The following is a 16708-nucleotide window of genomic DNA, read 5'->3' on the forward strand; positions in this document are numbered from 1 at the left end:
TTTCTTTCTTTCTTTCTTTCTTTCTTTCCTTTTAAAATGGATGGTATTGTTTTAAAAGTCTTTTCCTAATTAGTAAATGAATTTTCTTGAAAAGTAGAATGCTAGAAAAATTAAAGGTGTGGAGGTGATACCTGTCCTAAGATTGCCATACAGGAAATGAATAGGTTCTGTGTGTCTAAGCAATTCTGTAAAACAGAGTGTAAAATAATAAATTCGAAAGCATTTACAGTATCAGCAGTATTGGTGGCTGTAAAAAAGGAAATGGGTAATGCAGAAAAATAGCTTAAAATAATATATTCAGGCAATAATCTTTAATAAACCAGAAAGTTTTCAAGCTAGCAGTAATCACTGACAAGACTATCGGTAAGAAGGGAGAAATTGTGAAAAGGAGCAAATGAAAGAGAAGGGGGTGACTTGACAATGTTAGGGAATAAAAAAAGAAAATTTAAGAATCCGAATGACTTTTGTGTGAGGACATAGGAAAATTTATTTTATAAAAATAATTATTCCGGGATGAATTATATTAGGAGGAGTTAACCACCGCTAAATTTTCATAGTTTCCAGTACCTGTAGCGAAGATAGAAGATACCAAGAATGTATTGACCATCCTTTTCATTGTAGTCCCAGAAATTAGGCAATATCTAGATTGAAAGTACACAGAAATGCTGTAGCATGTAAATCAGTATGACTGATTGTTATTCTCATCACGTTGTTTAGTTTTTCTGTGAAGCTGCTTCTTGTTACTTAACTTGCAATTCATAATTGCAAATTTTTTTAAAAAAAAAAAATTACTTCAACTGCTGCAGTGTAATTATTATGACAGACTTCAAAATAGGACCTATCCCTTCTGTTTTTCAACTAGTCCATGTTTTAGTCACATTGTTTTCATTCTTTTTAAGAGAGCATAGCTGGATAAATTACAAGTCCAAATTTTATAAAGCTAATATTGAAACTGTGCAATGCTGACACCCAAGAAACATAAAATTTGCACTGTGCAGCTGGCCCAAAATGTACGTACTTAGTGGCATACATCAGTGGTATTCTGCACCATATGGCTGAGCTTCATGTGTGATATTTTGTTCTGCTTGCTTTGTATGTATTGAGATAGTTTTGATCATTTTTGTCACCCACTTTTAGATACTACAGACCCAGGGAAAGCCTTATGTTTTGTGGCTAGAAATTTGTGAATCATAAGATATGTCTAATGCAGGTTAAGCTTAAAATTTGTATGCTTCCTTATATTAACACTACTGGCAGCATTTAGAAGTATTAATATACTTTTTCACTGTAATTTTAATTTATTTTAGAAATATACAGTTTGTAGGGAAAATATATATCTATAACTAAAATTCATGTGAAAAGATATGAAGTTCACCAGCCACTAAAACTTGCATTTTTATTTTGACTGAACTGTACGTGTCAAAACTTTTTGATAAGACAACACTAAGAAGTTCCTTTTTTTTTTTTTTTTATTTTTTCTAAAAGTGTAATCACATGTGCAGATAAAAAAGCTTCAAAGACGTTTAATTTCTGGCATTTCAGCAAATCGATTTTTCATTCCTTTTGAAGGTATAATTGACCTCAGAGCCAGTGTTTAATTTTGAAAGATAATAATTAGCTCAGCCTCATCAAAGTCAGGAAAGGAGCTAAAAAGAGAAAGAGCCAGGCCCGTACTTTTTCAGTTAATAGCAACTGAAGTTAAACCCATTACGAGTAGTGGCGTTTACTTCAGTTTCCTGCTCACCTTTCATTCACTGTTTAAAGCAACCAGCTTTATATTCCCATTGCATTCCACAAGTGAAAATAGAATATCTTTCTGGTTCATGTTTAGTCCTGTACACAGGTAAAATCCTGTCGTTATCTCAGCCCATGAGCTTTTTCATCATATTTTCTCCCCGTTCTGCTGAGGAGGAGGAGGAGTAAGCAACCGCCTGTGTGATGCTTGCCTGTGAAGCTATTGAGCTTAAACTGTAACATTCTCTTTGGCATTTTATTTAGAAGCAATTGCAGCCATTTTTTGCCCAGTGGCTGTTTGGGCTTTTGTTGCGTTGTTTCCTGTTGTCTTTACTCCTTCTATTTGTTTATAATATGCATCCACATAACGGATGGAAATGATGGGTGGCATTTGTGGTTGGAGAAGCCTGTCCAGCAGAAGAGCTATTGATAGTTTCTTGGAAGTTTTGGTAGGTACTCAGTGAGGTCATGAATATAAGCTGCAAGTCACCTTTTAGCTCCGGTAAATCTTGTATTCTGACACATTTGTTGACATGGCAGTTGACCGTGTACAAGTGGCTTGGAAGGCAATGAGGTTCAGTCCATTGTAATGTGATCAGAAGTAGCTATATTTAGAATAAGGAAGGTTTTTGGCTCAGAGATCCCAGAATTATGGTAGTGGAGTAGTATGTGTGTGTATGTATGTATATATACTATACCGAATAGCCAGCCTGTCAAGGACTTTATCCTTTTTTAAATTACCACTTTGTGTTCACACGGTTCATCTAGTGCTGTCTTGGAAGTGCTGGAGCTGTAGGATATTTGCAGAGTATCTGCCATGAACTTGAGCAGTAAACCTGCTATGTAAAAGACTGCATTAGGCCTACTTTTCGGTTACATGCATTTTTTTTCCAGCCTTGACCCCACAGGTGTAGTAAGTTCAATATTTGTTGGCTTAGCAGCTTTACTGCTATGTGATGTTAATTCACTCAGTGAATTCCCAGCAAGATTGTGACAGCTCGTGGCCCAGTACTTCCCTCTGAGAGGTTAAGAAACTAAAATAGTTCAACCAGTCAAAAAGGTTGTTCATCACCATGGAAGAAGGATTTGAATTCATCTTTGAACTGTCATTGGTTACTAGAAAAACATTGTTCTGTATGAGATTTTTTGTTTGTTTGTTTGTTTGTTTTTGTAAATATAGTAAGTTATTGTTATTTGATAATAATGCTTCTTTGGGCAGAGCTTTCTTGCCTCTTTCCTCATTCGTAGTTTTCATTCCTGCTCTCCCTTTGTGGTCCCCCTAAAATATAAAGTTAATTGTTATCTCCTGTCCTTAGTCTCCTGCTGACCAGTGTAAGAAAATCCATGCTGGCGATGAGGTGATCCAGGTCAACCATCAAACTGTGGTAAGTACTTCGAAGTTCTGGTCTGCAGGCTTTGACTGTTCCCACTGCTAAAAAGACAATAAGTCTTACTAGGTAACTTTAGCAAACTAGATCACTATGCCTTTTAAAATATCATAATCATTGCTTTTTTTAATTGTCATTAATTAGCCCAGAAGGATTTAGCCAAATATATTTTTCATAGCTGCTGTTCAACATTATACTCTTTATATAAGGAGATCCCAGAATATTTCATCAACAATTTACAGTGACTGTACTGGTTGCAGTTCTTACATTTCCTGTTATGGATATGCCAGCAAGTTTAACTTTTTCTCTTAAAAAGAAATATGCATTTTCTTTAATCTGGGATTTGAATTCAAAATGCAGAAATTCTGCAACAGCCATATTTTTTTTTTCATAATTATTTTTAAGGTGATGAGCAGTTTTATAAAGTTGGTGAAATTGTCAATCCGTTTCATATTGCATAAGCATGTGTATGGGGAAGCGTATGCTAAGTCTAAGGCACTGTGGTACCTGATCTGTGTACATGTAAGTGTGCCTACCATTGTATATGTCACAGCGCATGCAGTTATTGTTTATGCATACCAACCTACATTTCATTTTAGATACAAAACCAGAAAAATTAAGAAACCTCTTTGGCATTTGTGGGAGTTGGAAATGATTAGAGAGCAAATATTTTCTTTTCAAAAGTATAACTTCTTCATTTCTGCTTACATTTTTAATGAACATGAAGCTCTTAAATTACAGAGGATCTGTGAGCTGTCACAGTACAAGTTGAAATATGCATTAGACTGGCTTTCTCCATCAGACATACTCTTCAGGTGACAAACCTGATTTAATCTTTACTCCCAGAGGTGAAACCCCACTCATTCAACTACTCAAGAACTGGCTTTCTGGGTAGCAGCTTCCCATTTGTGTTATAACAAGCCCAAAGTGTTAGATGTTGTAATCCCTCTCTATCTAAGGGCAGGCACACTGCCAACAGCTGAGTCAAGTGGCAGAGAATACCTTTTTCAAAAAAACAAACCTCACTGTTAATTATTCGTTCTGAAGTCTATAACAAGCTACGAAGGGATAAATGGCAAGCACTTTCTTTCAGAAATGTATTCTTCCTTTGCAAATGCTGAGCATGCTTTATTCTGTCTTCCTTGTGACTGTGTAAAGCCAGTAATTTCTAGTGTTTGTGTTTCAGAGGTATGTGTCCAACTGCAAACTACACTTTGCTTCTTCACCCAAGCTATCACAAGCTGTGACGATCCATATCGTGCCTATAATTACCATTATTTCCATTAGTGGGCTAGAATAATTCAAAGGTTTCTGTTCATTAAATTCCCATATAACCAATATCTTTATACTAGTAAGGCCAGCTCACAGAACGTGGTGAAACCTGCTTGAAATTAACAGTCTGGGGGGCAGTTGGCAAACTGTACAAAACAAGTCTTGCTTATCTGTGGTGGTCTCGCAGGTTTTCCAGAGCTACAGACTGTCTTGCTCACCTGGCACTGGAACATGTAGGCACAAAGCACTCCATGCTTTCACAAAATGTATACACAGGACAACAATTCAAAAAATTATACCATATAAAAATGGAGAAATACACTTTCCTCTGAAATTTGTGTTTCAGAGGATTTGCATCACACAAAGTTTATCTTTGTTATCCTAACAAAGACATTTTCTTAAGATTGGCGTTTCTTTTATATTTTGATAGCCATTTATATTTTTGAAATATAATTATATTTCAAAATATAAATCCTGTTTTGAAAAGGTCTACTCTGAAGATGATTAGATATAGTCATTTTGGTTTGCCATTAGTGAAAATCCTTTCCTGATAAAAGAAAGTGTAGGTTTCTTTCATTAGATGCTAATCCTGTGGCTGACTATTGGCATCATCTCATCTGATTTAGACTAAAATAGGCCAGTGTATTTTCTGGATAAATTGATATTCGCTCATTTACTAAAATAAATTAATTTTTTTAAAACACTCGGTGACGTTCCCACAACCTGTAATATACTGTTCTGTTAGTTAATTATTCTCAGTGGGGGGGAGTCTTTGTGTTTGTAGTATGCGTTTGTCTGGCATATACTTCCAGTCCTTTGATCTTGATCTATTTTTATCTATTACACTGGAGATCCAGTTTCTTATTTAGGCATTTTCAGGATGTAATCAGACTACCTCTTCACCTTTTCTTTGGTAACCTAAATAATTGGAGCACTATCAGTTTTTCATCCTAATGCATGACCCTCCTTGACAACCTCTTTATATTCCCAACTGTGATACTTCGCATATTTAACATTGAGCTACAGAGCTGTACAGTAAAAACATATTCATTCATAGGTAAAGCAGTACTCCTGTGCTAATACAGTATAAATAAGACTGTGCTTTTAAAAGGCTAATGTTCATTTTCATCCTACATGGGCAAAAATGAATCTAAAAGGATACTGATTTCTTTTCCTTAAGAAATAAAAAATAATTTCAATTTCAATTTGAAATTCATCAGGAGGTCCATTTTAAGAGAAGAATCATTACCCATTTCATAACTGTGAGAGGAGTAAGCTCTTAAACACGTTTACGATGTAGAGTTGAAAATAGTTGTACTGTCCCTGCATTCCAGTGGAGTCAGCACAGATAACAGCGCTTTTAATCTCGGAGGCATTTCTCTGGGGCTGTAAAGCTATAGCAGAGGATTACGTATGCTGACAATGTCAGTCCATTGGATTGCTGGATGTGTCGAGTTAAGTACTTTGGTATTGAAGGGGCTAGAATATTTTGGCTGTATGTCTTCAAAATAATTGTTATTACTTAAAATTCATATACTAGTTTTATATAAAGCATTATCTGAATTAAGTAAGAAATGATCAGATAGCTAAAGGTAGCGATATTCATACTCTTACTGAAATCATTGATATTAACAAATATATTATCATTATTAGCAACAAAAAAAGAACACTTATTTTAATTCTTCAGTGTAGTTGAAAGTTTAAAAAACAAGTTCCAAAAGTATCAAAGGGAAACAGCTTAAAACTTATATAATGCAACAGTTGAAGGAGTTAGAAATAAAAGATTTACTATGTGGAATCTGGTCAAGGCAAGGAGCCCTCTGTTATACAGTTATGAATATCAAAGTAAAAACAATAGTACTTTAGGCAAGAAATTAATTAAATCAGTTGATTTCCCACTAGCTGTTAAGATCATTTAATCATTATCCATTGTCCTCCAATGTTCTTACAAGACAAGCACAAGAAACTTGGTAAATAAGTTACACGTTCTAAAATACCATGACATTAATTTTTTTATTTTTATTTTTTTCCTACCGGTAACAACAGGCACTAGTTCTCGCCTCTTGGCCAGAAGTGGAATGCCTTGTGGAGTTTTTCTTTCCTCCCTTATAAAATTAAACAGAAGTGCTGAATGTACCACTGTGATGTGATTCTTTAGTCAGAGAATTGGGACTGTCATGCAGTGAAAATAGGGTAAAATTAAAGATAAGATTATCTGTGGCCAAGAAATACTTGTTTCTTTCAAATTTCCATAATAAGGATAGTAAAGAATATAGGACAAAGAGAAGAAAAGTAGTCATAACAAATATATAGGTACATCCGTTCTCAGGGCGGAAGCAAAGCTGATAAAGCCAAGTCATCTGCATATGTTTACTGAAGGGACTGACACTTCCGATTGCAACTCCCTAAGCAAGGATTTTTAATGAGTTGTCTGCTTTAGGATAACGTTGTATGCTGTGGAAGCATCAGGAGACAAACTTACTAGTCAATACTATGCAGGGTTTTACAGGTGGTTTAGAGGATTTTAAAGGATAACTAAAGACTTTAGGAAAATGGAATGTTAGATGAAATACAGTATAAGTTTATGAAAAATACATTCCGTTAATGTTCTACCTTTGATAATTTTTTCAGACAACAGAAATCTTACCAATCCTAACAAGTATTGATCTAGCTGTCAGAACAGATAGAGATATTAGATCTACTTTTGTATAGAAAAGTGTCAGATAAACTAGGAAAAAATAGTTCAGAAATCCAAACCCCTTTTTTTTCTTCTTTTTTTTTTCTTCTTTTTTTTTTCTTTTTTTTTAATTTTTTTTTTTCCAAGGATCAGAATTTGAAGGTCATTTGATAGGACAGAGAGCAATAATAACGCTTTTAGTAATTCATGTTGAAAGCTAAATGTTACTCAGGAGCAGCTGGCAAGAATCCTGAAATCAGAATGTAGTAATTAATCCCAAATCGACTCATCACCATGGAGGTGATGTGCCTGAAAATGGCAAAGATGAACTTGGAATTAATCAGGAACATGTTTCCAGGAGAAATAGAGTTTTAATGCCATTGTCTTGACATTGGTAATATCTTGTCTGAAATACTGTGTGATGTTCAGGTCATTTGCAGTTATCAAAGATGAATTTGTGTAAGAACATTTGCAAATGTAATGGGGTAAAAAGGAAAATATATTGAAGGACTTTTTATTTTTTTAAAAGGATTTACATTTTGGTTACCCAGCCAGCTAGTTCTATAGGCTATACAGACCAGGAAGGGAAAGAACTGTTTAAGGAACAGAACAACACTGTGGAAGAGCAAGCATCCATATGAACATCTGTAAGAAAATTTGTGGGGAAATTTGGAAGAGGTCTGACTAGGATGGTGATTGAAGAACTGTTGAAAACGATTAAGTGATAGCTGCCTACAACTATGTAGAAGGGGTAACAAAAGGATGTAGTAGCCTAGAACAGCTCTTTCAGTTCAAACACATTTGCTTTGTTGTGTAAGGCGTTTGCTATGTTATGTCTAAATAGCTCTTATTTTAAAATAATGGGGATGCATTGTCATACTTCATAAGTTTATTCTTGGGAATGAAGGATGCTCTGTAAATACATGAGCCACAGCCTAATGCCCTTTCATACTGCTCATTGTTTGTCAAATTGTGTACTTTGAAATTAGCATGAACACTGTTTTATAAAAATGTCTAAATGCCTGTTGCTGGTAGGTTGTATTCTGAATCCCATTCATACAAATCTGAGTCTTCTAAAGGAGAAGGTGCAACATCAAGAGCCCTGCAACAATTAATAATTTCCAGCACAAATTTATTGGTGTTAAGATATTTATTGAATTAATATTCCAGATGTATGTGTGTTGAATTGGAAATTTGAGTCTTAGCGGGTGCTCACTTCAGATGGAGGTAAATCTGTAACTGTAGTGACAGGTCATACGATCTGTGTTTCAGCACGCTGTGTTGTGAAATGCAAGTAGGAAAAGGAAAGATAAAAGCTGAACAAGAGATGTCATGGCAGTTACAACTTCTTGCCCCCAAAAAAGTCATTTGGTTTGCAAAGAAATTTCCATGTATCACCGAATCTCAGGATTCTGCCTTTTAAAAGGCTTAGTAATACGTGTCTTCCAGTAGCACATCTTGCAACATCTTGGAATCTTGCTGTATTTCTCTGTTATTTAATGAAAATAACTGTGTAAGATAATAGATAAACGTTGGCATTTTCATCATCAATTATTTTTAGTAACACTTAGGATATTAATGAGGAGAGTGAATCAGCTACAGGTGTTAAGGATGAGCTTTCCATTCAGTGAGGGAAAGTCTTATGATCTTGCAGCACGTTTTTGTTTAATAATAATTTCTGATTTCCATGTTAATGAAACTAATTCCCTTGATGAATTCCCTAGCCTGGGCAGTATTGTAAGGCAAAGTGAATTACAGACAGACTTAACATAGAAAAGACTGTTTCTTTAACAAAAAGTTGAGTTTGCTCATCTCCCCCTCCTCCCTCCCCCCGTTTTTTTTTGTTGTTGTTGTTTTGTTTTTTGTTTGTTTTTAGTGAAAATATGAAGAAAGGTCATACTGTTAAGATTCAAGTAAATATCCAGATGGGTTTGCTTATGTATTGAAAGAGCCTTGAGGGGAAACATCTGTCCTGGTTCATGTAGGGGTTAGGTCCTACTGGAGTCAAAGTAAAATTACTTGTTTGCAGGTGGTGTGCAATATCTTATGTTCTAGTTATTTAGTAAATACCATTCTGTACAATTGATTTCCAGATCAAATGCCCAGCAGTGCAGTTCTTAAACTCATTTTTAGTTCACACTCTGTTTCTTTCCATCTTAGGTAAGATTAAAGCTGGGCAAATGATACAGTGAGTTTAATATGCATAACTCTCAGAAGCACATGCAGGTTTAGCCTACCTTCCTTCTGGCAGGTGAACTATGTATTTTTGTATTTCTTGGAAGTTTTTCTTTTTTTTTCAGAGTCCCAGTCAGTGTTTAGGGTTTGATAAAACAGTGAAGGAATTGAAGAATCACATTTGTGCTTTATCCCCAGAATTTTCAGGAAAAACAGAAAAATGAATATAGATATTCTGTCCCCAAGCACTCTGGTTCCACTCTGAATTGTTTTCTAAATTTGTACCACAACAAATACACATAATGAGTTTTGAGGAAATCAGCACGGAGGTAAATAACTGTGGTGGTGGTTTTAACCACTGGAATCCTTTGATAAGCCTCATTGTGTTCAACAGTCCAGATGTTTTTTAAGTTCCTTTTATAGGTGAATATATCACGGACTTAATGCCTATACACTCATCCACAAAGGCAGTGTTTAGTGTTTTCTTCAGATTTTTTTTGGTTGTTGTTGTTGTCTATTATGTTAGGACTTTTTTATGTTAGTTTATTTTTCATACAGATCATCAGTCAATCATCATCAGCCAGATAACATTTATTTAAAAAAAGGAGAAAAGTTGCTTGTCCAGCATGAGCATAGTTTGGATGCATAAAAATGCCCAAATCCCTACTGCTGGTGGGATGTGTTCTGAATCATATTCAGACAAATCTAGATCTTCTAAATGAGAAGGAAAAAGTCAGTACTGGGAGACTCTAAGGAAGATATTGAATAACAAGAAGACAAACTAGTTTACTGTACGTTAATGAGCAAGCTTTGTTTTCCTGCATATACTACTTATGCAGTCCCAACTACAAAATCATCAGTTTAAGGTATGCAAAATTACTACAGCATTCTGGATATTTACATCAGTATAATTTTATGGTAAAGAAATTCAGCACCATAGGGACTATAATTTTTTAGCTATTGTTTTCAAATTTACCATATATTGCACTTTCCACTAATTAACTTGCTTGTACTTTCAATGAGAAAATTAATCCTTTAAAATAGACCACAGTAATACATTTTTTCCCCTGGAGCCCTTTTTTCCACACTACTGATGTACAAAGCAATAAAAATTATCGATTGAACAATCCTAAATGTAAACCACCAAAAAAATTAAATTTCTGCCTGCCTCTTACCTTATTCAGTGAGTTATATTCATCTATGTTTCTTCTAAGTTTAACATCTAAATTAAAGAGAATTTTCTTTGGACTAACGTTAGGTCAACTGTATTTTTAGCCAGCGATTATCAAATTCCTGTGATTCTCATCTTTTCTCTTTACAAACTGTATATCGCTGTGGTGGCAATTTTCATTGCTGGCATCTGACAGTATATTGCACATTCTTTGGGTTATGAACTAGGAGTACAGCAGCCGTGTGACTTTCCACACTCTGCTTTGTAGGTCTGACTTATAAAGAGAACAAATATAGGGAAATAGAAATATGCAAATATGTTTAGCAGAGAACATGCACCATGACTAGACCTTTACTGTGCCGTGCAAAGAGATCATAACAATGCCCTGAGTTTGTTGATTTGAGTGTAATGGCTATCCTAATTGCTCCAATTTCATTTATTCGGGAAAATAAAGCATCATGCTAGTCATTTTTTCCTTCATTACTCTAATTTACATGTTAACTTTTATTACCGAGTGAAATATCTTAACCCATATTGTAGAACCTGATTAACAGAATGGTAAAAAACTTAAAGGAGCAAAAACCCTTTTGCCGAACACATCTCACCACAGCTAGGAGCTAGTAATTGCAATTAAAGACTGTTTAAGAATAACTGTCAAAATCTGTCTGAAGAACTGGTTTTCAACTAAGATTTTTAATCCACTGTAATGACTTCTATTTTCACGAAGATATTTTTAGTAGTACAATTTATAATAACATGTCCAAATTCCTAAGAGCATTTTATCATAGCCTAGTAGTAATGATTGCAGACTGCTCTTTAATAGATCTAGCTATTTAATGGTTTTGTCATTAAGGTTCTCATTGGCATAATTTATCATTAACTTAATTATTTATCATTCTTATCTAAAAGGAGCTCACGAAACTCCAAAGGTTTCAGCATTCTGAAAATTACAGCAATCTATAAAAATAAAAAATAGTCCGTCCACTTTTAAATTTAAAATTCAGTAAAATATACGTGTGTGTTTTTATATAAATATCCTGTCGTGTTATAAGCAAAGTGCAAACCAGAAGCGTTTGTATGGAATGGAAGTTGAGATATTTGTGTTTGGTTGTGGTCTGTTTGTGAGCAGTGCATTTTTAGGAAGTTTTCAGTAAACCGGCAACATTAAAAATAGAATAGAACTGTAAAAAGCTATTAAAATGCTTTTTAGCACTATGAGACATACGGTGCTTTCCAAGCCAAGCGTTCACACTTGGGATCCGGGCTTCGGCCCACTGTAGAGACCAGGTATAAACTGTAAGGTTCTAGCTAAACTTCTCTCAGGCCCTTGGGAGAGGATTTGAACCTCCCCCTTCATGTATAATTGGTTATCTTCCTCTAAAAGGAAGTAATTAGAAATGGTACATGATATAATATGCCGATACATGTAGACTGCACTGATTCTGAACACTTAAACCTTTTTTTTTTTTTTTTTAATATTTTATTTTTAACAGTAGTGGGAATACACATTTTGGTCAGAAGAGCAATGAGAAAACTGTTACCTTGAACTCGCCAGTTAAGCACAGTCGAAGGGCATAGCAAATCTAATGGCACCAAATGCTCGCATGCACTTGTACAGCTCGAGCTCTTGGATTCCCTAAAGCTTTCCATTCGTAACAGCTCACTTCAAGGCTGCCACAGTTCGGCCTCAGTAAGGTTGTCATTGCAGAAATGCTGTTCACGCACAGTGCTCTGATTCCTAGGAGCTGTGGTAGTTATAACTAACCGTGAGTAACCTAAAACAGGTCTTTGCTATGGTCCTTTATTACCACAATAAAAATCCGCTGTGTTTGGAACAGAAAATGGTGGGAAGAGTTTAATACAGGCTACTTTTAGAGCTTCTGAGAGATCAGCTTTTCTGTGAAGGAAAAGAACTTTTGCAGGACATACTCTGTGCAGGACTGGATCCAAACTGCCTTGTTTAGCAGAGCTGGGGGAGAAGGTGACCATCAGTAGCCTGACTCACTTCAGTAACATCCTGCACCTATTCACTTTTCTTCAGTAGCAGATCTAGAAAATCAAGTCTGAATTGGAGAAAATGTGAATAAAAAAAGGCTAGGAAAGTCCTCCAGAGTCCTCCCTATAAATATTTCTGCAGGCCTTGCTGTTTCACAGAGCTAAGTGCAAACCAGTAACCTCATTGTCACTTACAAGAGGTCATTCGTTCTAGTAACTCCTTTCTATATAGGCTTGCTCTTGTAATTTGAGTTATTTCCTGGTAATAACAAGGTGAGACTAAGTGGAGGAGATAGCTGTACTACAGAAGAGAATCAGGGATGATTTTTCTGTTGTTTTTTTCTGGGTTTTGTGTGTGTGCGTGTGCTTGTTGTCATGTCCCCTAGCCACAACCTGTGGCTTTGGACCAAGCTCTCAGGTTATATGTGAGTAACTATGAGACTACTTTAGTCATACCATTTTTCTCATGTCAGTGGAAGAGAGACAAATTTTAAAAATTGTGGTGTAAGTGTAATTATCTAGATAAGGTCACAAGTATATTGACAAAACATGCAAAATTCAGAAGGGAATGTTAACAAATCCTTTGAGCATTGCAGTGCTTAAGTAAGTCAGTACTAATTTGGATATTGCTTTGGGTACATTGTTTTGAGTCCAATATTAAAGAAACTTCCGTAATACAGTTACTCAAGTTGAATGATAATGCATTGTGAAATGCTAAGTCATAGGAATTTCTTAATTTTTTTCATAGTGAACAAGCTAAAACGTCAGTTGCAGATAGGGAAGGCAAAAAGACTGCTGCACTTATGGAGCCAAATTTATTCTTTTTAAACTAGTACCATTTTGCTGATTTTAGTGGTGTAATCAGGAAGAAAGATTGGTTAAATTTTAGAAAAAAATGAATTTGCATGAATTTCACTTTCTCTTCTGAATGTATGTGTCTGACTGTTTTGATACATATTTTTCCTGTTGTATGCTCATGAGAAAAATGTGTTCAGGAGCACATAAACGTGTAAAACAACCTTTGTGTAAAGACCATTACGTGCTCTTTTATATTATTCAGTTTTAAAACCTCTTCAATCATTCGGGATAATAGGATAGTGTAAAAATTAATGAATAAAAAAATCCCATAAAATTTTAATTTTTGTTTTTGTGTGTAACCATTTCATGACAAATTCATATTCAAATAATCGAGAAGATGAAGAAATGTCTCTAAATAGCTTTTAGTGAAAGACATGTATAAAATCCTTTCGGTGTTATGATGTTCTTTTTTTATGGCCATGTTTAGATTTTATGGTAACTTGAATTATTCAGCTCTATCCAGGGTCTGCACTGGATAAATCAAGTAAACAATAATTTATCCTCAGTTCAGATCTTAAATGTGTTATGTATGTTGATATAGTGTAGTCTGTCTTTCTACTCAACAGTGAGGGCTTGAACTAAGGATCCAGACTGAAATTATTCCATGACTGCTAGTCTCCAGCTAACAGAGAATGCAAAGTTTTCTGTTTTCAAGGTCATGAAAAATATTCTATTTGTCTATAATGGTCACTTTGAAATGTTATGAGATTTATTATATTTTTTTTTCACTGATAGTTGTTAGGAATAACATCAAATTTATCTCACAAGGTGCTCTGAGAAGTGGAACTAGTAAATCCCTTAGGGAAGGAGGGATTATACCTTTGGTCTTTGCCTACTGGTTCGTCATCATGTCTTCCTGTAAAATATCTGCCTCCTCTTATTCCTTGTCCTGTCTCCCTGCCCTGTTTTCCAGCAATGCTATCACTACCTGGAAAAAAATAATAATATTGTTCAGGAGTAAAATGCACATGGAATGGCTATCTGGTGAAGCAGTATGTATCAAATAGGAGTTTTGTTTGTCTTTCTCTGAGGGGTATTAATTTGGGCCTTTGTGAAATCACTTGCTGAAATCTGTGTGGCACTTGTTATGCCCTAACTATTTTTGAAACATTAGTTCTACTTGGAAACTTGATTTAAAATGTACGATGACCTCACAGATTATCTACTTATGCCTTGTTTTGTTGAGAAACATAGCTAAAAGAAATAACAAAAATAACCCAGCTTCAGCAGCATCATTTCAGTCCAACAGAATTAATCAGAAACTCTTTATAAAAACTGCGTATGTTCAGAAAGAGCAGGCTGTAATACACCTTTCCAGCTAATAGAAGACTTCCTCCACATGTAAAGTTAAATGGAAAGCTTTCAAAATTCAATTATGGAATTTTTTCTTAGGTTGGCTGGCAGCTGAAGAACCTAGTAAATGCATTGCGGGAAGACCCAAATGGAGTGATTTTAACCTTGAAAAAACGTCCTCAGAATACTCTGGTTTCTGCTCCTGCCCTTCTGAAAAATGTGAGGTGGAAGCCTCTTGCGCTTCAGGTAAGGAGGCTGCTGCAACTCTGGTGTCATGGCAAATTCTTTCCACTAATCAAAGGAGATTTCTAGAATTGTGTCTTCCAATGGAATGAACAGGAACCTCTTTTAAAAGCCCTATTTCCTTTGAAATACAGTGCTAAGTTTGTGTGGCTATAATATATGTCAATAAGGTTGTTTTCCTCTTTTTTTCCCTGAAGTTTGGAACCACATGAATTCACAGAAGGAAAGAGCATCGATGAATAATATTGCTAAGAAAGTAAGCAGCCAAATATTCAGTAGTTTTCTTTGGCTAGCAAAGGCAATGCTGCCTCTCCCTCTTTCCATTATTTCACAACCTATCAAAACTCCTTGTTTTCATCAAGAGTGGTAGCCCTTTTCAATTTCAGGAAAAGTCTGCTTCTGTCCTACATTCCTCCTCAATTTGTCTGTGGTAGCAATGCTAATAGACCCTCCGATGTTTCTGCGTAAATATGCCTTGAAAACCTGTTGACATTTAAAAAAAAAAAAAAAAAGTGAACATCACAGCTGGTTCTTCCTACATCTGTTGTAGAAACAACAATAAAACAGACTGACCTTAAACATGCATAGTCACTAATTTAAAAGCTTGCCTTCAGTAGTGACATTTTGTCTTTAATACTGTATAACATTCTGTAGTAAGTGTATGCACTTTCATAACATGGAAGCGTTGTTGTTTTTGCTTGGTTTGCAAGATATATGGATGTGTTTCTGAATACTTTCTAAATGAATGAAACAAAGCAAACCCTACAACCCTATGCAGACAAATTTCCTTACTGCCTGCCACTTCCTGAATCTTTCATTCCTCAAAGTGCCTGCATCCTACACAGCTACTTCTCTTGAGCAGTTTGTGCAATCCCTGCAGCTCAGGAGCGCTGACACTGTTTCACTGCCATCTTTCCTTTCTCTGTGCTACTTTTGCTGAGTGATCTGCTTGTGAACTTCATATGAAGTCTCCAGAGGTAGCAAAATGGAAATTGTATTTGTAACAGTGCTTCTATATAGATCCTCTCCTTACATTACTACATTAAAGAATTTGAATTCACAAGAATCACAAATTGAGGAAGCTTTATCGGTATGAAACCAGTATGTGTTCTATCCATTACGTATGTATACATATACAAAACTTGTCATCCTTTGTCATGGTAGACAGATAAATGAAAGTGCACCAAGCTATTCTGTGGAATTATCAACAATTTCTACTTTTGTGATGTGTCCTTTCCTGATGGCCCAGAACTCAAGAGCCCCTGAGGAACAAAGGGTGCTTTAAGCGTGATTCTCACTAGGATGTTTCTTCTATGCCAGAAAACACTAGTGAGGGATTTCAATAAATACATAAATCGTCTCAGGAAATAAAAAGAACACTGCCAATATTATTTCTTACACGTAGATTTTGTAATAAGTTGTAAACTAACTTCAGGGTTTTGGCATCTCATGGTCTTCTTTTGTCTTCATGCCACAGAAGTGAGCTCAAGTGATAGGACCTAGAAAAAAAGGTCCAAATGCAGTTCTCAGTTTTAGCAGTTCCTTACCTGGATCTGGTATTATTTATTATTGTCATTAGTGGCTTGGAACTAGCATGATTAGATTTCAGGATGATACCAAAGCTTGTGTTTCCTGGACAGCTGACCTAACAGCTTGATGCTGCTGAAAAACAGTGATCTCACTTCCCTCGCCCTGTTCTTGGCTGCCAAATGTCCTTGCCTTTGTCTGACTTTGGCATTGTTTAGACTCTCCAGATCAGTTTAATTCACTGAATTGGTAGGGAGGCTTCTGGTTTTGTTTGTTTGTTTTTTCTGGAGCTTTCTGTCACTAATGGATTAAATTGGCACTCAGAGCATCAGAAGCTGACGGACTCTCAAAAATAAGTGGAATACGCTCCACGTA

At 35.5% G+C, this 16708-nt stretch overlaps 1 protein-coding gene across 5 annotated transcripts in view; it reads left to right on the top strand.

Moving 5' to 3' along the window:
* Window positions 1-16708, top strand: part of LOC118166082 (connector enhancer of kinase suppressor of ras 2-like) — a 182454-nt gene that overhangs the window by 102789 nt on the left and 62957 nt on the right. For all 5 annotated transcript variants that reach the window (XM_035324688.1, XM_035324690.1, XM_035324686.1 and 2 more), the window contains exons 8-9: window positions 3051-3119; window positions 14663-14809. In XM_035324688.1, coding sequence (XP_035180579.1) covers window positions 3051-3119; window positions 14663-14809 — 216 coding nt within the window. The remainder of the gene's footprint in view (window positions 1-3050; window positions 3120-14662; window positions 14810-16708) is intronic.

This window comes from Oxyura jamaicensis, chromosome 4 (assembly GCF_011077185.1).
Source record: "Oxyura jamaicensis isolate SHBP4307 breed ruddy duck chromosome 4, BPBGC_Ojam_1.0, whole genome shotgun sequence".
Lineage (NCBI taxonomy): Eukaryota > Metazoa > Chordata > Aves > Anseriformes > Anatidae > Oxyura > Oxyura jamaicensis.